The 24,851-nt window shown below is 33.9% G+C and overlaps 2 protein-coding genes across 2 annotated transcripts; one reads left to right on the top strand and one right to left on the bottom strand.

The window, feature by feature from the left end:
• Nucleotides 1-11,504: 11,504 nt before the first annotated feature.
• LOC116140408 (protein DOG1-like 4) lies at nt 11,505-12,233 on the top strand. Its single transcript, XM_031426047.1, has one exon. The coding sequence runs from the start codon at nt 11,505-11,507 to the stop codon at nt 12,231-12,233; it is 729 nt and encodes a 242-aa protein (XP_031281907.1).
• Nucleotides 12,234-16,502: 4,269 nt separating this feature from the next.
• LOC116140441 (protein MALE DISCOVERER 2-like) lies at nt 16,503-22,593 on the bottom strand. Its single transcript, XM_031426070.1, has 13 exons — nt 22,203-22,593; nt 21,979-22,111; nt 21,727-21,798; nt 20,833-20,976; nt 20,608-20,751; nt 19,848-19,949; nt 19,688-19,749; nt 19,126-19,596; nt 18,004-18,194; nt 17,740-17,872; nt 17,486-17,643; nt 17,202-17,393; nt 16,503-17,117 (listed from the first exon to the last, which is right to left on the bottom strand). Exons 1-13 carry the CDS (start codon nt 22,300-22,302, stop codon nt 16,857-16,859), a joined length of 2,163 nt encoding a protein of 720 aa, XP_031281930.1. The 5' UTR covers nt 22,303-22,593; the 3' UTR covers nt 16,503-16,856.
• Nucleotides 22,594-24,851: the final 2,258 nt, after the last annotated feature.

Genomic DNA, 24,851 nt, shown 5'->3' on the forward strand with positions numbered 1-24,851 from the left:
TGGATTGTATTATAATTAATTTTTAGGATAGGATTGGATATAATCGCACTATTGTGTTTAATGAAGTGTGACTGGATAAGAATATTTATATTTAAAAAAAATTAAAAACTTTTAAATTAATTTAACATTATTTTTAAATTATTAAATATTCTAATATTTTAAAAATTAATAAATGATTAAATAAAATAGATAATGAGTAATAATTTACTGTAATGTAAGCGAAAAATATATTACTCGATTAGAAAAGTCACTATGAATAAAAACAAAAATTTACTTAATAACATTATTTTAATTCAATAACAATTATCTTGAAATATTTATTTTAATAACATGATCTTTTCACCGTTAGGGTCAGGATTCATTAACTTTATTTTTTGACATTCCTAGTAAACTGTTTATATTAGTACAGCGATGAAGAGAGATTTTGAGTTGGTATTTAATTAACTACCTTAAATTTTATATTATCAATATTAGATCAACAAAGATTAACAACTCACAAAAAGTGTAAAAAATTAACTCACATTTTCTCAACCCTCACATAAATAATTAATTGAAATAAACTTGAATCATAAATATATTAATTTTAGTTTTAGTTGTTTTTGATATTTTAATAATTGATTTTATAGTATGAATAAAAATATTCATTATAATCAATATAGTGTAATACTTTTGAAGTTCAATCATAAATTTAATGAAGATTGGCTAATCACATAATTTATAATTTTAAAATATTGTTATAATGATACTATTGTTAAATAATAAAATAGTAATAATAGATTATATATAAAATATTTACTACATCTATAAAAAATAATAGTTGTAATATCAATTTAAATTATTATATCAAATAGAAAATAATTAATATATAAAAAGAAGAACCAAGATAATCCCAACATGAAGAATTATCCAAGTCCCATCCGTCTCCTATTTGGCGGTCCAAACATGGGTTTTGTACAATTTTTATAAAAAACCAATCCTTCCTGTCCCATGCATAATCCGGCTCCAAATCCAAACACCCCTTAGGGTAGATGTTTCCAGATGAAATGATCTGTGCTTAAAATTAGAGTGGAGGCTAGCTAGTAGTCAAAAGCGGTCGGGATAATAACAATTCATCATTGAGGTTCAGGTTAAATCTTTTAGTCCAGCAAAAATGTTTTAGTAACATTTGATATTTGTCAGTGATATTTGAGTCCTGTCATATGCAAATATAAGAACTAAAATGTTATGACTAGGGTAAATCAAGTTGAGTATCTGCTACCATTCGATCGATTACTAGAATTGACTCAATTACTACAATATTGAATTCGAGTTTGAATTGAGCTTGACTAAACCTAAAGATCGAGTTCGAACTTGAATTGTATTTGAAATTGGAATAGAGTTCGAATTCGAATTCAAACTGTAATCAAGTTAATCACTTTTTGAGCTTTCAAGCAATTAAGTTTCGAGTCGAGTTTGTACTGCTGATGAACTCGAATCAAATCAATATTCGAGCTTGAGTGGCTAGCGAGCGGCTTGGCTCGCTTTTCGCCCCTATACTGACAAGAACCAAAAGATTACTAAAAAAATATATGGACTAAAGAAATAAGCCAAACTCATGGACAAAATTTAATTTCCCAAAGGTGGTGGTGTAAAGATCAACCCGGCGCGTAGGTTTTATAATTAACAACCAAAATTTAGGAAAAAAAAAAAAAAAACATATCCAAATTAATATTTGAAATAGGACTGGATCCCGTGTTAGTTCTTCATCACACAAACTATCACAAGATACATATGTCTAGTTAAACAGGGAACACAACCCAATTTAAAGAAAATTATAGCACACTTAATGTAATGGAAAGCTAAACAGAAATGGGGGGAAAAAAGGAATAAGAATGAATCAATCATGGGACATTATATATTAATTATGTAGATGAAATCATGGAGAGCAAAAAAGATTAGAAACAAGAATTGGCAGCATATGTTGTGTTGGTGGAATTACGGAGCAAAAAACTACTCTTTGCATTTAGACTCAAAAGTAATGGAGACTTGACTTACAACACAAAGAAGAGAGTCAGACAGGAACTTAAGTTGCCTCTGCAGATAGGATCTCAAGTTCTGCCACCAGAGGGGAGAAAGTCTTGGGGTGGCTTGATCAGGCGAGATATATCCCTTCCCTATTTGGCAACATATCCTTCATCGTTGGTCTATGCGAGGATTTGGTTGGATGGACTCGTTGATAACATCGCAGATGACATCAAGTTCATTGTCTTGAATGAGTTGAGGCTCGGATCAACCATGTCGCTGATGCTTTCTGTAGTCCAAATATTCAGCAGCCTGGAAACTTAAATGTCAATCAAATTATTCAAAATAAAAAGGAAATAGAACTCCACCTTGGGTTGCTCTAATGGAACTTACCCATTGCTCTATGGGCCCATGTTCGTCTGAGTATGGGAGCCTTCCAGAAATGAGTTCAAGCAATAATATGCCAAAACTGTATATATTAGTTTCTGGATCAGCCAGAGGAGGCAATTCAGATTTCCCATACTCATTTCACTTGAGACCTTTGACTGGAGTACAGATTGTGAAGAAAAACTTGTCTTGTACCTGTGAAAGCAAGAGCAATAGGAAGAGTCAAATAAATCATAATGGCAAAGTGTGAAGAAGTTTCTAAATTGTGAGATGAAGGTGATCACTTAGCAGCATATCGTCTGTCAAAAAGATACAACTTGAAGTTAAGTGGTATGTGCTACCGGTGGATCCAGATCATGGTGCATGTATTGAAGACAATAAGCTGTTCCCATAATAATCCTCATTCTTGCATTCAGTCAAGATGTTCCATGTCTTCGACTGAAAAAGTGAGAGGAGAAAATTTATTAGCCTCTCAATATTAAGCTTCCAACTCAGATCTCGAGCAGAAAAGATGCATCTAAATAAGAATACCGTGTAGATGCTCAAAGACAGTCCCATTTGGGGCATATTCAAACCCATCATCCTATTGAAAGGTTCATCCTCCTCACAGCGCCAATGAGATTGACAAAGTTCTTATGGTTATTCGTGACAATTTATCTATCTCAGTAGTAAAACATAAACAGTCCAAATAAAAAAGGACTGGAGCAGAATTAGAAGTATCAATGTTTGAACAATTTCACTGGTCTTAAAAATGTAATCATATCCAATAATCACAGAAACATTGAACCTGTTTCCGGTAAACCATCTCTGAGCTCTTTGGCCAGTCTTTGGAAGAAGTAATTGTGGTGATGCAACAGCTATCTAACTCCACTGGATAGCGTTCCTTGTACATAATGCAACCGTCAATGGTATCAATGATATTGCTGAAACTTCACAAGCTGTATCCAGTTCTGATCGATCAGCTTGGGAACCCTGCATTATACAGCACAATTATCTCCATATATACACAAAAAACAATTAGGAATTGCAAGGTTTCAATACTGGCACGACATTAATAAGCAGAAGCCATCTCATATAATACGTTTTTAGGACCATGTCTATCTAAAAATTTGTCCAGGACAATTGTGGACTCAATAGTCAATAGTCATGTCAACCCATATTCAATCCTCTTTACAGTGTTATAGTAATTGACCCTATTTACCTGAATTTTGCTGAATAATGGATGCTTATATTTTCCTAAAGAATCTTAGAGATTTATATGATGTCCAGATCATTAAATAACAATCTCCTTCATTTACCTGCAAAAACTATAGAATAAAGAGGGTGCTACATATTTTTCTCAAAAAAAATTCCGATTTATTCATTTTTATGATTTTTTCATTGCCTACAATGTTTATTACAAAGCCAAAAAGCAGTTTATTTTCAACTCTAAATTTACGGATACACACCCCTATAGCCATGTGATTATTTCTACTTTTAGGAGATTCTAGGTCAACTATCTATGTTGTACAGAAAACTCATGATGTCCTTTTCCTCATGGCCAGATTGGCATTGCCAGAACTCGAAGCCCAAATCTGTACTCTATTACTAATTCTGTCTCTATACTAGTAAGAAAGGGAAAGCTCATCACTATACAAAATAAAAAGTTTTTCAAAATGCTACTTCATGATCTGGAGTTATTTGTTAGTTGCTTGACGTGCAACAAGAAATGGAAATGCTAGAGTGATTTATCATCTCAACTAAATAGGTCAGCCTAGGAAAACAAACACTAAAATTTAGCAAATCTCAAACCGACAGTAACAAGCAATTTTAGGTGTCCAACACATTAAAAGGTAAATAGTTAATTACAAATCAGAAAATCACCTGTAATAAAAGCTTTCTGCAACTGTCCACTTAGTCCAGTCTTCCACGGACCAATGGGTCTCACCGCTCGGGTTCGGCACATGAAGACCATGGCAGCAGCAAATATGAATAAAGTGCTCCACTAGGAACAATATAAACATACCTCATATGCTCCCACTGGCATCTGAAGACAGAGACGGGGACTCGGGGAAGGCTGGTTAATTGTAAATCACTCCTTGGAGATTTTGAACCAGCGTCATCAAAGGCTGCAGTGAGGTGCAGGTGAAGGATAATGTTTCTTTTTGGCATTTGGTATAGCAGGGAAAGTTCCATACTTCGGGCAGTTGGAAGAGCAATGATGTGGTCGGAGGAAGGCTCACGGTGGCAGGTGCAGCAGGGAGGTTACTGGACTGTTCATGTAGCCTACGACGTGCAACATTGACAAGATTCTGCATATACCGAACCATATGTGTCTCAGATGAACCTGCTTCATACAAAAGACAACATCAATAATTATCACAAGCATAAATATTCATGTCAATACCCAAGATAGTTACAACTATTCTACTCACCAGCGGTAAGTGCAGCAAAGTCTCCATTAGTACCCGAGAGTCTTTTCCAAGCTTCAACCTTGTAAGAATGGTGAACAGTTTCAACAAAGAGAAGATGAAAAAAAAGTAGAAATAATCAAAAAAAGTAATAATAAAAGAAATATTCATTCCATACACTGGCAGTGGCAAGATATTGAGTAACGAGTGAGAACTCCCTAATTGGGCTAAGAAATGATTCTGCCTTATTCAGTTGCTTGAAACTGCTATGCCAAATGCTGTTCAAGCATTTAAAAATCAGAAAAACTAGGTATCTACAACTATAAATAAATTTTTAAGTAGCAAAGAGATAAAAAAGAATGCTCTGATCTGGGAAAAAAAAAATTAAGGGTAAGCTCGTTAAATATATAATGCTTATCAACAGCCAAGGAGCTGGCTTTTGTAGAGCCATCATATTGCAAGTTGATGATCAATTACCTGATGCTACATAGAATTCTAAGTAACTTATACTTCACACTGGGTTAAGAGATCTATAGACTAAATCCAAAAAAAAACAAAAAAGTCAAAGTGCTGTATGATTGGAGCATAACAGGGCTCAAATAAACAAACTCTTTCAAGCTCACATGCCAATTGAGAATAGACATAATCAATTCATCAGTATTTAATTGTTTAATTAGACTCTTCTTGGCTATAAGCTAAAGTCAACAATATTTGAACAGCCCATATGTCAGTGAGCAGGCACGTTACTGGAATTATCAGAGAGATCATTCACAAGCTACATTATCATAAATTTCTTTATGTACAAATAAAGACCTAAGCACCAGGAACTTAAAGAACGTTTGCTGGCAAAGACAAAATAAAGGGGTACTGGTAGAGTCACGGTAGATCTTCTAAGATGAGTAAATGTCTTACCAGTGTCCAAACTCCTATTTATGCAGTCAATTCCAGCAAAAACAGAAGATAAAAGGTTTTCATCACATTGCAGTTTAGAAGTAGTTCAGCCTTGTGAGCTCCAGAGGAATGCTGCCTTCAAAGTTATTATTGCAAAGCAACCTTGTGAAAAATGAGTTAGTTGAGGTACCCATAGGCCTAAAGCATCATATACTATTAAACGTAAAACAATAAAACACATGCGTTTTAGTGACAGCATCCCCCTACTTCTACTGGAATTGTCCACTCAACTTATTGTTCCTCAAATCCAAAAGCTCCAGCTTGTAAGCTCTCCAAACTCTTTAGGAATGGCACCAGAGAAACGGTTTTTCTGGAGGTATACTGTTAATGCAAACGGAGAGAGCAAGAACAAGAAAATTTATCACCTTCAGAGAGCACTGCAAACATTACCAAATATGAGCTAAATATTAAGACGCTAGATACACTGTCATCATTTAAGAAAATCCTTATCAGATCATAACCTATAAGCAGAGGCATATGAGTTCAAAGATTTTCTTAATTCCAGCATCATGAACTAGGTAATAATTATGACCCTTCAACACACTTAAGAAATGTGATCATGGAGTTGTAAATTATGATTATCATAAAATAAAGTCATCTCTAAACTAATTTAGGTTAGCAATATTTGATCCTTCTCCTAGTCAAACTGTAAGTTTGATATGTATTTAAGACTGATAAAAGTTTGAAGAGTTAACTTTCTTTTTCTTTAACTTGTCTTCTCTTGTTGGCATATGACTTTTCCATGTTCTCTTGCATTCTATCTTATTGTCGTTCCAACATGCATACAAATTTCATCTTAGCAATGTAAAATGGACAGGAAGTTGATTTTTCATTACATACCATTGATATGCAAGATAGTACTACATTTACAATCTCGTGACATTGTTTTGGACTTGTAAGTGAGAAATCAATAAGTGATGCATCCATACATATAAATAAAGAGGCTCATGAGTTAAAGAAGCAGAAGATCCACATTATTAAAAGGAATTCCTCAGTGAAGTAAAAACTGATTTAGATACAGAGGAAGCAAAAATGTGAATCCTTACAGAATTTAAGTGTATAAGCTTCCCAAGCTCAGGGGCCAATGTTCCTTCCAAACAAAGCTCTTCAAATCCCTGCAAGTAGAAGTAAAAGAAGACAATATTATATTTATCATTTAACTTTAATCTAAACTCTCAATGTCAAACAATCGCATCAAAAAGAAATTATATTCTCAATGAAAACTCTATAGAGACTTACAGCATTGGCACTTTATCGTTGAGACAATGAACCACTGACCACAGGCAAGGATTGCGGTCATTTTGATTCCAATGGCAAAGGCACCTAAGGATCCCAATTCACCCTTGCCCGGAATCCCAGAGAGCCAATCCTGCATTTGCAACACGTCATTTAGAACAAAAAACAAAACAAAAAACAAACAGACAAACAACTCAACGTTCTACAATTGGTATTGGAGAATTTACCTTCGGATTGAGAGACCAAGACCCTTGAATTTCAATACTCACAATCAAAACCAAGAACCGCAGTAATCGGAATCCAATAGGGGTCCATCTACCCCCCATTTCTTGACGAACCAAATGCAGTAGGATGGTATTCAAAATGCCAGGTTTTTATACAAACAAACCCTTCAAACCAATACAAACAACAAAAATAACAACTATACTCTTTGTTTTCCAAACGCGAAATAAATTTCCTGAGACTACGATGCAAAACCTATATTAATATCACTCGCAAATCAAACCAAAGACTTTGCTTCCGGTGATGATCATGTCAGGGTCTCTCATTCTTTTTTATAAATTGATTTCACCCTTTTGGCTGAAATGTACATACCCTCTTCAAAGATTATCTTCCCCCTATTATCTCTCAACTCAACAACGCAGCTGAAAACACAAGCCAAATAACAAACCAAAAGATTCAGCATTATAAAATAACAAAAAGAAACGAAGAATGAAGAATACCCTCAACAACAAGCAAGCAAAAAAAAAAAAAAAAAAGAGTAAAAAGAATATAATTTACCACAAAGAATGACGAAAAGGGTACAAAAGAATCTCCCTTTGAAGGTGGTGGCGGTGGTGGCAACAATGCAAATAACAAAAACAAACGAAAGGAGAAAATGGGGGTGGTGTGGTGGTGAGTTGATGAGCTGAGACAACAAAGGCAGCAAAGAAAAATTAAAACTTGATAATAATTCTAGCAAATGTCGATATTTTTTTTTTTTTCAATTACTGCCCTTCCAAGGATGATCTCAGAGGATCGTCTCTCTTCGACCATCATTTTTGTCTCTCTCATGGCCTTAGCCCCTTTTTTTTTTTTTTTTTTTTCTTTCTCTCTCAAATTCTTTTCTTAGAATGAATTTTTTTTCCTGTTTTTCTCTCTCTTCAAAACGGCCCCCACCAGCCATCTCCTCTGTTATTATTATTATTGTGAGTTAAGTGGGTCCTCACTATTTCTTTAACTTTTAACTAATAATATTATTATTAATAATTATAAAATAACGGTTTTTACAGTGGGTCCACAGTAACATACTGGGTTCGGCGGGAAGTTAACGAACTAGTTAACCGTCATTAGACGGTGGATGGTAATGCGGGCCCCAGTTCCGCTGTAATCGGACGCGGTTTTTTCAATATTTTCAAGCGTTGACCGGGCCCACAATTTATGCTTTTGTTCGGCGTCCCTCTTGTCTGCCTCCACCCTAAATCCCCCAAAAAATAATTTGCCATTGCCCCACCTTCCACCTTAAAAATAAGGATAATCACGTACACAGCTTTTTCTAGTACTACAACATTTAGACAAATTTTTTTTTTTTTTTAAATGATCAAGATAAAGTTAGTTTGTACACACTTAATAATCATCGAGATCTATAAACACTCACATGTCTAATAGACATATTAGTATCTATTACAATGCGATACGTATCTTACGATATGATTCGATACGAGTAGCCAACGGTAAGTATCACAGAGTGTATCATAAACATTTCAATCGTTGAATGGATATATGATACAATACGTATCCATCGTATTCTAAAAAATATCGATACAAATCGATACGACTTATAAAAAAAAAAAAAGGATTGGATTCGGATCACCCAACCCAGTTCACTAAAACTTGTCCAAATTTACCCATTTTACGTAGAGAAAGGAAGAGGACCATGTGCATGATAATAATCATACAAGTGGAGATATATATATGACATGATCTTGGAAATATACGAATGGTTAAAGGAAATGAATAATTTTGTGATTAATTTGGATTATGTAATACCATAATTTAAATTCAATAATACCACAAAATTTGTTACTTAATCTTAGGGTGATATTAATTTTAGAAATATTTATTATTTTATTATTTTTTGAAAAAGATGTATCCTACGATACAATACGATATGTGATACACAATTCAAAAAATTAGGTTTTCGATTCACGATTGACAACCTAGGTCGAATATTCTAAGGTAACCACAAATATGATAGGTGACATGATTATTAGATCCCATGATAGACGATAAGATTCGTCTGGGTCACCAAGGATATGATCAGAAAACGGTCCTAAATCTTTCATACATTGATATATACCTACGATATGATGATGTATCGGTTCGTATATCTTAAAAATATCGAATAAATCGATACGACCTTTATTATAAAAAAAATTAGGTCGGATCTGGGTCACCCAATTCGGTTCATTATAACCCCTAGATTATCCCATTTTTATGGAGAAAGTGAGAAGAAGATGTGTTGTCTATTTGCATGATAATAATAAAGAAGTATACAATATAGATATGAATTTGATGTTGGAAATAATGTGAATGATTGAGAGGAAATGATATAAATTCTTAATTTTGTAATGTAATTTTTATCATGTATACCATAATTTACAAGCCAATATATCAGAAAAAGTCGTTTAATTACTTGGGGATGATATTAATTTTAGAATTTTGTATTATTTATTTATTATTTTAAAAGCGTATCTTATGATACGATACGCGATACCGATTCGAAAAATTAGGTTTTGAATACGATACGATTGCGATTTGAAAACCTGATAGGTCGGTTCAAAGTGATTGAATTTTAAAATCAATAAGTGAGTAAACTTCTTGATCACTAGACTAAATCCTGAGGGGTTATCTAGAATTTATTACATGTTGAAGTGGAAGCCTGAAACAGGTCGTTTTGAGTAAAGAATGACGACTCATTTTAGCAACTACCCAGATGAATCCTGACCGCATGATACACTCAGATCCAACGGCACGAATCAGTCACTTAGTCAAACGTATATAAACTTAAACTTTTCTCATAACAAACAAAATCATGTTGGGTTTTTCTTTGTGCGATGAGAAGTTAGGGTTCAAGAGTTTCGGACTGTATTTGTGTTCAGGTTAGAGGGGTATGGGTCTTAATCATCTGGTGAGAGTGTTGGCTCTCGAGTTAGGGCATTCGTCACAGGGTCGAGCTCTTGGGGCTGATTACAGGATATTTGTATATGTGTAAGGGTTCTATGTTGATGGGCTTGAGGTATTGTAATGTGAGTTCTTGGCAGGTAATAATAAGTGCATGAGCTCATACATTTCCTAGTTCAACGTGGATGGAGCTTATCCTAAAAGGATAAGTGACACGATAATCTCTGGTTCTGTGGGTTGAATGGTGTGATTTAGAATCTGTGGATAGTGCGTAATGCTAACATACACAATTATATATTTTCTGAAAAAGCAGGTGAATGGAATAATAAAATGTAGTTAGCTTGATAATTATGGAAAAGGATCCTAAAGGGAAAAAGTTGTCGGTCGTGGGAGCCAACATCACCTTGTTATTCCAACAAGTTTCCTTCCTTTAGAATCCAGCAATCATTTCAGACGGCACGTTTTCTTGTAATTATGTGTCTAATCTTAATGTGCAAAATCGTCATATCGATTATTCTAATTTGAAAGGTTAAATTGTGCGGTCTCTATCCGTTAACTACGCCCTTTTTAATAAAAGAATAAACTAAATTTGAAATTTAAAAACAAAATAACAATTATCTAACTAAATTAAGTTGATTATGCAATTCAAGTTTAAATTATAATTTGAGATTTGAATTGCAAATAATTGGATTGAATTTGATAATAATATCAGAGACCCCCCATAACAAAACAGGACATGGTAGCCACAAACCATGAAGATACATTCCCTTCAATCACACATATTAACAATTTAAAAACTAAGTTAAATTATAGGAGTATGATCTTATTTGGATATACAACTTAGTAAAGCAAATCATATATATTATTTTAAATCTTTTATCTTCTCTCAGCTAATTCTTATAAATACACCAAAGAGTGTTTGGATAATATAATATTTATTATGGATATGTGATTTAACGAAAAATATGTACCTTGAAGATTTGAAGCATGAACAGCTTAGACAAGCTCCACGTCGTAGCCATGATTTTCTCTGCTGTTGCCACGTTTCAAAACACCCTGAACTCAGAACACCAGGTGGTGGGGCGCATGCATGACTCTTCACCACAGTCAAAGGTTCAACCCTTAAATAACCTCCTTTATGTAATTCATCATCCCCCTTTTTTTCTCGATTTTGCAAAGCGTCACTTAACGCTTGACATTCACTAGTAGCTCATTGCTGCGCGTAAGCCATGCACAAGCCTCCCCTATTCTAACCATCACCGTGGCTTTAACTCCTTCTTCCATCTGTTTCTTTCATCACCCGCCCCCCTCTTTCACTTCTATAAATGCTTCCCATTTCATGTTTACATGCCAAGAAAATTTAACTTATCAAACAATATGAAAAGCCAAGTTGAAGAGAGGTTCACTGAGTTCTTCGAGAAGTGGGTTTGTCAACTTGATGAACACCTTCAACAACTCATTAAGGTTTCAAAGGAGACTACTTCAAATGAAGCTGATCAACAAGCGTTGGTGTCTAAAGTGACGACCCATTTAAAAGAATACTACACTGTCAAATGGGCTCTAGCTCATGAAGACGTGCTTGTGTTTTATTGTCCGGGTTGGATAAGCACATTTGAGAATGCTTATTCATGGGTCACTGGGTGGAAACCGTCGATGATTTTTAAACTGGTTGAGTCTATGAGGAAGGCTCGAATCCCTGGAGCGAGTCTTTCAGAGTTGACGGAGCAACAGCTGAAGAAGATAGAGGAGTTGAGAGTGAAGATAAGGTTAGAGGAGGAGAAGGTTGAGAGAGACATGGAGAGGCAACAAGTTTCCATGGGGGATAGAAGAATGGTGGAATTATCTCGGTTGGCTAGCCGAGCTGGAAATGGCGACACAACGGTTCAGGTGGACGGGCTTGTGGAGGTGGCATTGAAAGGATTAAAGTGCGGACTGGAAAAGGTTATGAAAGGTGCAGACTGTGTTAGGCTCAAGACAATGAAAGGCGTTCTGGACATCTTGAACTCGAAGCAATGTGTCGACTTCTTGGCTGGCACTTGCATGCTTCACATTCAGCTACGGCTATGGGGCATGAAAAGGGACGGGAAAGGTGGTTTAGAATTATAAACAAGGCATAGTGTTTGAATTGTAGAAACAGTAGAATCAATGTGGTTTTTAATTAGAATGAGCGTAGTGATCATAGTGTTTGTTAAGTTTGTTTGTGCCTGTGGTTTCTTTAATTTGATAGTGTGTTTCTGCAGAAAGTTCTAGAGAATACTTCATTGAGAAACACAAAAAGTTGGAAATCTTTCTTCAAAACTAATTAATGCATAACCAATCTCCAGTTATATGCAAATCTTAATTACTTCCTCTATTCTTGAACTATAAATAGTTAATGAGAGATTATAAAATATTTTAACTTTATTAAATCGAATCAAACATTTCTCGGAAATTTCTGAATCTCTTTTCCATATCTTTGTAGAATAAAAACGAGGATATTTTCCAGATCCAAAGAAAGCAAAAAATAGGTGTAAATTCAATATATTTATTAGATTTAAATATCAAAATAAATAAAATGAAGATAATTGATATCAAATTAATACTAAAGTTTAAATTAAATTAGATTAGTCAAAATAATGGATCATATTTGTCATGACGTAACTAGAATGAATTCTGTTGCATGAAAATACTTAAATAGAAAACAAATCGAAAGATAATATCTCTGAATTAGTTGCTCCTTCGCTCTTCTGTTGCAAATAAACGGGCTACTAAAAAACAAAAAACTTATTGTTGTGCCGTAAATCCACATTGCATGGATTCATGTCTGAAGATATGCTGTCACCGAGGTCATCTGCCACTCCCTCACAAGCCTACTTCATTTATAAGCCTATCAAGGGTTACTTTATATGTAAGTCTATCCTAAGTCGCATGTTATCCTTTGATAGGATTACTTCATCAGTAAGTCTGTTATCCTTTGATAAGATTACTTCATCAGTAAGTCTTTCAATGTAATAGTATAAATACTGATCTCTCACCCAAATTTTGGGATCTTGTTAAAATCGACTATATATGTTAAAGATTAATGAACTCGCTTGTAATTAAAAAACAAAAAAGAAAAACAATAAGATAAAAATAAAAATAGAATTCAAATATTAAATCTAAACCACTTAAAAAATTATATGTTCTTTATATTTATTTATTAATTTAGCAATAATCAAATATTAAATAACACAAGTTTACGACAAACCATTGCATACAAACCAAATTAAAAATTCTTTGTTCTTTGTATTTGTTTATTATTTTTGCATTAACTCAATATTAAAACACAGATTTATGACAAACCTTGCATAGATTTCATCAAGCGACTTGCCGTTGATATGAAAAACTGTATCAACACTTACTATATGTTATTATTATTATTATTATTTTTCATTTTTGTTGTAAAATGCACTTTGTTTCGTTTTCTAGTGGTTTTAACATGAATTTCAACAAATACTAATTAATTTTAAATTTATTATAAGATAGTATTTATTATGGAGACTTCTACAAAAGGACAAATGTCGCAATTTCACTTGCCAAAGATTTGCATCATCGAAGGAACTCGTGTGGGTTAGGTATGGGTTGCCCAAGCGTATTGGTCGCCCAAATATATTTCCTTTTCTCTCAAGTCTCAATTCTAGACTTGGGCATTTGAGACCAGTCCCAAAAAATCAATCCTACGAGGCATGGTCTCAAACCCGGACCAAACCCATGAAGGAAGGATCAGTCCCTAGATCGGGCCCTCCTCTAATGGGACTGGTCCTGCTCGGGCCTAAGACCAGTCCTAGGCTGGGGCCCAAACCCCTTTGCACTTTTTCCAAAAAGTCATTTAGAAAATACCCAAAACCCCCTTATAATTTTAAATTTACCAAAATATTGAGGGTTAAACTAATATTTTACAAAATTTACTAATCTTCTAGGGTAAAAAAAAATTTCTAGGCCCCTAAAAATTATTTAGCTCCTTAATATTAAAAAAAAGTTGGAGGGGTAGAAAGAAATTTTTTAGGCCCATAGGACCGATCTTAGGACCAATTGAAAGGGTGGAAAGAAATTTTTCAGATCCATAGGATCGATCCTAGGACCACTCCTATATAATGATGTTTCTTTCAAAAAAATGCAAGGTACCGGCTGGAACCGATCACTCCTATGTGTGCGTGTTTGGAGCTAGTTAATGATGTGAATATTTTGATTTAGTGTATTGAGATATGGGGAAGAAGGTTGCTCACGGCGATGAGGAAGGTAGTGATTGAATTTAAGACATCTAAATTTTATTTTGTTAGTTCGTATTAACTGGTAATATGTCTATTTTTTTTATTATTATAATAAGATTTGTAAAGGTAAAAAGGGTATTCTGATGGTCATAATTGGTCAATGAAAAATTCATTTGGACGGATAATTGGGTGGAACCGTGATAGGTTTTGAAACCAGGGATATCAACGTCAGTTCACCAAACATAGGGTGGAAAAATGTAATTCTCACTTTAACCTATAAAACTATCACTTATGTTGCATTTGGGAAGCATGATTGGATTGTATTATAATTAATTTTTAGGATAGGATTGGATTATAATCGCACTATATTGTGTTTAATGAAGTGTGGACTGGATAAGAATATTTATATTTAAAAAAAATTAAAAACTTTTAAAATTAATTTAACATTTATTTTTAAATTATTAAATACTTCTAATATTTTAAAAATTAATAAATGATTAAATAAATTAGATAATGAGTAATAATTATACTGTATATAGTAAGCGAAAAATATATTACTCGATTAGAAATGTCACTATGAATAAAAACAAAAATTTACTTAATAACATTATTTTAATTTCAATAACAATTATCTTGAAATATTTATTTTAATAACTATGATCTTTTCACCGTAATGGGTCAGGATTCATTAACTTTATTTTTTGACATTCCTAGTAAACTGTTTATATTTAGTACAGCGATGAAGAGAGATTTTGAGTTGGTATTTAATTTAACTACCTTAAACTTTTATATTATCAATATTAGATCAACAAAGATTAACAACTCACAAAAAGTGTAAAAAATTAACTCACATTTTCTCAACCCTCACATAAATAATTAATTGAAATAAACTTGAATCATAAATATATTAATTATCAACGCATTAATTTTAGTTTGTGTTTTTGATATTTTAATTAATTGATTTTATAGTATGAATAAAAATATTCATTATAATTCAATATAGTGTAATACTTTTGAAGTTCAATCATAAATTTAATGAAGAATTGGCTAATCACATAATTTATAATTTTAAAATATTGTTATAATGATACTATTGTTTAAATATATAAATTAGTTAATATATAGTAATATAGATTATATATAAAATATTTACTACATCTATAAAAAATGATAGTTGTAATATCAATTTAAAATTATTATTAATCAAATAGAAATAATTAATATATAAAAGAAGAAGAAACCAAGTTAATCCCAACATGGGACAAGAAATTATCCCAAGTCCAATCCCGATCTCCTATATGGGCATATGGCGGTCCAAACATGGGTTTTGGACACGTTTTATAAAAACCAATCCTATCCCATGCATAATCCCGGTCTCCAAACACTCCCTTAATGGGTAGATGTTTCCAGATGAAATGATCTGTGCTTAAACATTAGAGTGGAGGGCTGGAGGCTAGATAGTCAAAAGCGGTCGGGATAATAACAATTTCATCATTGAGGTTCAGCTTAAATGCTTTTAGTCCAGCAAAAATGTTTTAGTAACATTTGATATTTGTCAGTGATATTTGAGTCCTCGTCATATGCAAATATAAGGAACTAAAATGTTATTGACTAGGGGTAAAATCAAGTTGAGTATCTGGCTACTCGAATTCGACTCGATTACTAGAATTCGACTCAATTACTACAATATTGAATTCGAGTTTGAATTTGAGCTTGACTAAACCTAAAGAATCGAGTTCGAACTTGAATTTGGTATTTGAAATTGGAATTAGAGTTCGAATTCGAATTCAAACTCGTATGATCAAGTTTTAATCGAGCTTTTTGAGACTTTCAAGCTTAATTGAGTTTTACGAGTCGAGTTGTACTGTGATTGAACTCGACTCAAATCAATATTCGAGCTTGAGTGGCTAGCAAGCGGCTTGGCTCGCTTTTCGCCCCTATTACTGACAAGAACCAAAAGTTACTAAAAAAATATATTGGACTAAAGATAATTAAGCCAAAGCTCATGGACAAAATTTAATTTTCCCAAAGGTGGTGGTAGTAAAGATCAAACCCGGCGCGGTAGGTTTATAATTAAACAAAATTTAGGAAAAAAAAAAAAAAAACCTATAATATCGACAAATTAATATTTGAACTAGGACTTGGATCCCAGTGCTAAGTCAGTTCTTTACATCACACAAACGTATCACAAGATACATATGTCTAGTATAAACAGGGAACACAACCCAATTTAAAGAAAATTATAGCACACTTAATGTAATGGAAAGCTAAACAGAAATGGTGGGAAAAAATGGAATAAGAATGAATCAATCATGGGACATTATATATTATATTTTATGTATAGATGAAATCATGGAGAGCAAAAAAGATTAAGAAACAAGAATTGGCAGCATATAGTTGTGTTGGTGGAATTACGGAGCAAAAAACTACTCTTTGCATTTAGACTCAAAAGTAATAGGAGACTTGACTTACAACACAAAGAAGAGAGTCAGACAGGAACTTAAGTTGCCTCTGCAGATAGGATCTCAAGTTCTGCCCACCAGAGGGGAGAAAGTCTTGGGGTGGCTTGATCAGGCGAGATACTGATCCCTTCCCTCAATTTGGCAACTATATCCTTCATCGTTGGTCTATGCCGAGGATTTGGTTGGATGCACTCGTTGATAACATCGCAGATGACATCAAGTTCATTGTCTTTGAATGAGTTGAGGCTCGGATCAACCATGTCGCTGATGCTTTCCTTGTAGTCCAAATATTCAGCAGCCTGGAAACTTTAAATGTCAATCAAATTATTCAAAAATAAAAAGGAAATAGAACTCCACCTTGGTTTTGCTCTAATGGAACTTACCCATTGCTCTATGGGCCCATGTTCATCTGAGTATGGGAGCCTTCCAGAAATGAGTTCAAGCAATAATATGCCAAAACTGTATATATTAGTTTCTGGATCAGCCAGAGGAGGCAATTCAGATTTCCCTATACTCATTTCACTTGAGACCTTTGACTGGAGTACAGATTGTGAAGAAAAACTTGTCTCTGCTACCTGTGAAAGCAAGAGCAATAGGAAGACGTCACATAAATCATAATGGTCAAAGTGTGAAGAAGTTGCTCAAATTGTGAGATGAAGTGATGTACCTTAGCAGCATAATCGTCTGTCAAAAAGATACAACTTGAAGTTAAGTTGGTATGTGCTACCGGTGGATCCAGATCATGGTGCATGTATTGAAGACAATAAGCTGTTCCCATAATAATCCTCATTCTTGCATTCCAGTCAAGATGTTCCATGTCTTCGACTGAAAAAGTGAGAGAGAGAAATTTTATTAGCCTCTCAATATTAAGCTTCCAACTCAGATCTCGAGCAGAAAAGATGCATCTAAAATAAGAATTACCGTGTAGATGCTCAAAGACAGTCCCATTTGGAGCATATTCAAACACCATCATCCTATTGAAAGGTTCATCCTCCTCACAGCGGCCAATGAGATTGACAAAGTTCTTATGGTTAATTCGTGACAATTTATCTATCTGCAGTAGTAAAACATAAACAGTCAAAATAAAAAAGGACTGGAGCAAGAATTAGAAGTATACAATGTGTTGAACAATTCCACTGGTCTTAAAAATGTTAATCATATCCAGTAATCACAGAAACATTGAACCTGTTTCCGGTAAACCATCTCTGAGCTCTTTGGCCAGTCTTTGGAAGAAGTAATTGTGGTTGATGCAACAGCTATCTCAACTCCACTGGATAGCGTTCCCTTGTACATAATGCAACCGTCAATGGTATCAATGATATTGCTGAAATCTTCACAAGCTGTATCCAGTTCTGATCGATTCAGCTTGGGAACCCCTGCATTTTATACAGCACAATTTAGTTCTCCATATATCACACAAAACAATTACAGGGAATTGCAAGGTTTCAATACTGGCACAGACATTAATAAGACAGAAGCCATCTCATATAAAGTACGTTTTTAGGACCATGTCTATCTAAAAATTTGTCCAGGACACTTGTGGACTCAATAGTCAATAGTCATGTCAACCCATATTCAATCCTCTTTACAGTGTTATAGTAATTTGACCCTATTTACCTGAATTTTGCTGAATAATGGATGCTATATATTTTCCTAAAGAATCTTAGAGATTTATATGATGTCCAAGATTCATTATATAACAATCTTCCTTCATTTACCTGCAAAAACTATAGAATAAAGAGGGTGCTACATATTTTCCTCAAAAAAATTCAGATTTATTTCATTTTTATGATTCCTTTTCATTGCCTACAATGTTTATTCAACAAGCCAAAAAGCAGTTATATTTTCGACATCTTAAATTTACGGATACACACCCCTATAGCCATGTGATTATTTCTACTTTTAGGAGATTCTAGGTCCAACTCTCATTATGTTGTACAGAAAACTCATGATGTCCTTTTCCTCATGGCCAGATTGTGCATTGCCCAGAACTCGAAGCCCAAATTCTGTACTCTATTACTACATTCTGTACTCTATACTAGTAAGAAAGTGGAAAGCCATCACTATACAAAATAAAAAGTATTCTTTCAAAATGCTACTTCATGATCTGGAGTTATTTGTTAGTGTGCTTGACGTGCAACAACGAAATGGAAATGCTAGAGTTGATTTATCATCTCAACTAAATAGGTCAGCCTAGGAAAACAAACACTAAAATTTAGCAAATCTCAAACTGACATGTAACAAGCAATTTTAGGTGTCCAACACATTAAAAGGTAAATAAAGTTTAATTACAAATCAGAAAATCACCTGTAATAAAAGCTTTCTGCAACTGTCCACTTAGTCCAGTCTTCCACGGACCAATGGTTCTCACCGCTCGGGTTCGGCACATGAAGACCATGGCAGCAGCAAATATGAATAAAGCTGCTCCACTAGGAACAATATAAACATACCTCCATATGCTCCCACTGGCATCTGAAGACAGAGACGGAGGACTCGGGGAAGGCTGGTTAATTGTAATGTCACTCCTTGGAGATTTTGAACCAGCGTCATCCAAAGGCTGCAGTGTAGGTGCAGGTGAAGGATAATGTTTCTTTTTGGCATTTGGTATAGCAGGGAAAGTTCCACTACTTCGGGCAGTTGGAAGAGCAATGATGTGGTCGGAGGAAGGCTCACCGGTGGCAGGTGCAGCAGGGAGGTTACTGGACTGTTCATGTAGCCTACGACGTGCAACATTGACAAGATTCTGCATATACCGAACCATATGTGTCTCAGATGAACCTGCTTCATACAAAAGACAACATCAATAATTATCACAAGCATAAATATTCATGTGCAATACCCAAGAATAGTTACAACTATCTCTACTCACCAGGCTGGTAAGTGCAGCAATGGTCTGCATAAGTACCCAGAGAGTCTTTTCCAAGCTTCAACCTTGTAAGAATGGTGAACAGTTTCAACAAAGAGAAGATGAAAAAAAAGTAGAAATATATCAAAAAAAGTAATAATAAAGAAATATTTCTATTCCGTACACTGGCAGTGGCAAGATATTGAGATAACGAGTGAGAACTCCCTTAATTGGGCTAAGAAATGATTCTGCCTTATTCAGTTGCTTGAAACTGCTATGCCAAATGCTGTTCAAGACATTTAAAAATCAGAAAACTAGGTATCTACAACTATAAATATAATTTTTAAGTAGCAAAGGAGATAAAAAAGAATGCTCTGATCTGGGAAAAAAAAATTATAAGGGTAAGCTCAGTTAAATATATAATGCTTATCAACAGCCAACGGATGCTGGCTTTTGTAGAGCCATCATATTGCATAGTTGATGATCAATTACCTGATGCTACATAGAATTCTAAGTAACTTATACTTCACATGGGTTAAAGAGATCTTATAGACTAAATCCAAAAAAAAAAAAAAAAGAAAAAAAAAAAATATGATTGGAGCATAACAGGGCTCAAATAAACAAACTTCTTTACAAGCTCACATGCCAATTGAGAATTAGACATAATCAATTCATCAGACATTATTTAATTGTTTAATTAGACTCTTCTTGGCTATAAGCTACAAGTCCAACAATTATTTGAACCAGCTCATATGTCACTTGAGCAGGCACAGTTACTGGAATTATCAGAGGATCATTCACAAGCTACATTATCATAAATTTCTTTATGTACAAATAAAGACCTAAGCACCAGGAACTTAAAGAACGTTTGCTGGTCAAAGGACAAAATAAAGGGGTTACTGGTAGAGTCACGGTAGATCTTCTAAGATGAGTAAATGTCTTACCAGTGTCCAAACTTCCTATTTATGCAGTCAATTCCAGCAAAAACAGAAGATAAAAGGTTTTCATCACATTGCAGTTTAGAGAGTACGTTCAGCCTTGTGAGCTCCAGAGGAATGCTGCCTTCAAAGTTATTATTGCAAAGCAACCTATGTGAAAAATGAGTTAGTTGAGGTACCCATAAGGCCTAAAGCATCATATACATATTAAACGTAAAACAATAAACTCACATGCGTTTTAGTGACAGCATCCCACCTACTTCTACTGGAATTGTTCCACTCAACTTATTGTTCCTCAAATCCAAAAGCTCCAGCTTTGTAAGCTCTCCAAACTCTTTAGGAATGGCACCAGAGAAACGGTTTTTCTGGAGAATACTGTTAATGCAAACGGAGAGAGCAAGAACAAGAAAATTTAATCACCTTCAGAGAGCACTGCAAACATTACCAAATATTGAGCTAAATATTAAGACGCTAGATACACTGTCTATCATTTAAGAAAATCCTTATCAGATCATAACCTATAAGCAGAGGCATATCAGTTTAAAGATTTTCTTAATTCCAGAGCATCATGAAACTAGGTAATAATTATGCACCCTTCAACACACTTAATGAAATGTGATCATGGAGTTGTAAATTATGATTATCATAAAATAAAGTCATCTCTAAACTAATTTAGGTTAGCAATATTTGTATTCCTTCTCTAGTCAAACTGTAAGTTTTGATATGTATTTACAGACTGATAAAAGTTTGAAGAGTTAACTGTTCTTTTTCTTTAACTTGTCCTTCTCTTGTTGGCAAATGACTTTTCCATGTTCTCCTTGCATTCTATCTTATTGTCGTTCCAACATGCATACAAATTTCATCTTAGCAATGTAAAATGGAATCAGGAAGTTGATTTTTCATTACATTACCATTGATATGCAGAGATAGTACTACATTTACAATCTCGTGACATTGTTTTGGAACTTGTAAGTGAGAAATCAAATAAGTGATGCATCCATACTCATATAAATTAAAGAGGCTCATGAGTTAAAGAAGCAGAAGATCCACATTATTAAAAGGAATTCCTCAGTGAAAGTAAAAACTGATTTTAGATACAGAGGAAGCAAAAATGTGAATCCTTACAGAATTTTTAAGTGTATAAGCATCCCAAGCTCAGGGGCCAATGTTCCTTCCAAACAAAGCTCTTTCAAATCCCTGCAAGTAGAAGTAAAAAGAAGACAATAGTATAATTTATCATTTAACTTGTACTACATAAATCTCCAAAATCGAAACTACTCAATGTCAAACAATCGCATCAAAAAGAAATTATATTCTCAATGAAAACTCTATAGCTGAGCATTTATTAATGGGGAAATTTAGAGGAAAGAAACTTACAGCATTGTCACTTTATCGTTGAGACAATGAACACCTGACCACAGGCAAGGATTGCGGTCATTTTGATTCCAATTGGCAAAGGCACCATAAGGATCCCAATTCACCCTTGCCCGGAATTCCCAGAGAGCCAATCCTGCATTTGCACACGTCATTTAGAACAAAAACAAAACAAAACAAACAGACAAACAACATCAACGTTCTACAATTGGTATTGGAGAATTTACCTTCGGCATTGAGAGACCAAGACCCTTGAATTTCAATACTCACAATCAAAACCAAGAACCGCAGTAATCGGAATCCAATAGGGGTCCATCTACCCCCCATTTCTTGACGAACCAAATGCAGCAGTGGATGGTATTCAAAATCGCCAGGTTTTTATACACAAAACAACCCCTTCAAACCAATACAAACAACAAAAATAACAACTATACTTCCTTTGTTTTCCAAAAGCGAAATAAATTTCCTGACTACGATGCAAAACCTATATTAATAACACTCGCAAATTCAAACCCAAAGACTTTGCTTCCGGTGATGATCATGTCAGGGTCTCTCATTCTTTTTAATTAAATTGATTTCACCCTTTTGGCTGAAATGTACAACCCTCTTCAAAGATTATTCTTCTCCTATTTCTCTCAACTCAAAAACGGCAGCTGAAAACATCCAAGAATAACAAACAAAAGATTCAGCATTATAAAATAACAAAAAGAAACGAAGAATGAAGAATACCCTCAACAACAAGCAAGCAAAAAAAAAAAAAAAAAAGAGTAAAAAGAATATAATTTACCACAAAGAATGACGAAAAGGGTACAAAAGAATCTCCCTTTTGAAGGTGGTGGCGGTGGTGGCAACAATGCAAATAACAAAACAAACGAAAGGAGAAAATGGGGGTGGTGGTGGTGGTGAGTTGATGAGCTGAGACACAAAGGCAGCAAAGAAAAATTAAAACTTGATAATAATTCTAGCAAATGTCGATATATATTTTTTTTTTTTTCTTTTCAATTACTGCCCTTTCCAAGGATGATCTCAGAGGATCGTCCTCTCTTCGACCATCATTTTTGTCTCTCTCATGGCCTTAGCCCCTTTTTTTTTTTTTTTTTTTCTTTCTCTCTCAAATTTTCTTTTCTTTAGAATTGAATTTTTTTTCCTGTTTTTCTCTCTCTTCAAAACGGCCCCCACCAGCCATCTCCTCTGTTATTATTATTATTGTGAGTTAAGTGGGTCCTCACTATTTTCTTTAAACTTTTAACTAATTAATATTATTATTACTTATAATAAATAATTATAAAATAACGGTTTTTACAGTGGGTCCCACAGTAACATACTGGGTTCGGCGGGAAAGTTAACGAACTAGTAAACCGTCATTAGACGGTGGATGGTAATGCGGGCCCCCAGTTCCGCTGTAATCGGACGCGGTTTTTTCAATTAATTTTCAAGCGTTGACCGGGCCCACAATTTTATGCTTTGTTCGTGCGTCCCTCTTTGTCTTGCCTCCACGCCTAAATCCGCCAAAAATATAATTTGCCATCTCATCACTTTCACCTTATAACACATCTTTTTCTTAGTACTACAACACTTAGAATTTTTTTTTTTTTTTTTTAATGATCAAGATATACAAGTTAGTTTGTACGTACTTCAATTAATCTTTGAATTCTATTAAATACTTTATATGTCTAATATTCTAAGGTAAACCATAAATACGATATATGACATGATTATTAGTATCCTATGATACGCGATACATATCTTACGATACGATTCGATACAGGTCGCCAACGATATGTATTAGAGAGCATATCATAAAAATTTCGTTATATTGATATGTATCATACGATATAATATGTATCAGTTCGTATTCTTAAAAATATCGATATAAATCAATACGATTTTATTAATTTGTGCCGAAGGCCAAAAAATTTTTTTGGGTCGGATTTGGGTCATCCAACCCGGTTCACTAAAACTTGTCGAAATTTACCTATTTTGTAGAGAGAAAGTGAAGAGAAAGATATGTTGTCCATTTTGCATGATAATAATAATAGAAGTAGAAATATAGATATTGACATTGATTTTAAAAATGATGTGAATTGTTGAGAGGAAATGATATAGATTCTTAATTTTGTGATTAATTTTGATTATGTAATACCATAATTTAAAGCCAATAATATCAGAAAATTCGTTAATTAATCTTCGGAATGATATTAATTTTTAGAAAAAATTTATTATTTTATTATTGTTTTTTTAAAAAGCGTATCCTATGATACGATACGTGATACACAATTTGAAAAATTAGATTTTTGATACACGATATGCTACGCAATTTGACAACCATGATAGGTAGTTTTAAAGTAATTTGAATTTAAAAAGTCAATAAAGTGAGTAAACCTTCTTGATCACTGACTAACTATTGGGGCGTATCTAAAATTTTATTACACAATTATATATTTTTCTTAGAAAAGCAGTTGAATGTAATAATAAAATGTGGTTAGCTTGATAATTAGGAAAGGGATCCTAAAGGGGAACATAAGTTGTCGGTTCGTGGGAGCCAACATCACCTTATTATTCCAACAAGTTCCGTTTCCTTCAGAATCCAGCAATCATTTCAAACGGCATCGTTTTCTTGTAATTATGTGTCTAATCTTAATGTCAAAATACTTCATATCCGATTATTCTAATTTTGAAAGGTTAAATTGTGCGGTTTCTATCCGTTAACTTACTACCCTTTTTAAAAAAAGAATAAACTAAATTTGAAATTTAAAAACAAAATAACAATTATCTAACTAAATTAAGTTGATTTATGCAATTCAAGTTTAAATTATAATTTGAGATTTGAATTGCAAAATTAATTGGATTGATTTGATTAATAAATATCAGAGACT

This window comes from Pistacia vera, unplaced genomic scaffold (assembly GCF_008641045.1).
Source record: "Pistacia vera cultivar Batoury unplaced genomic scaffold, PisVer_v2 Contig372, whole genome shotgun sequence".
NCBI classification, from domain to species: Eukaryota; Viridiplantae; Streptophyta; class Magnoliopsida; order Sapindales; family Anacardiaceae; genus Pistacia; species Pistacia vera.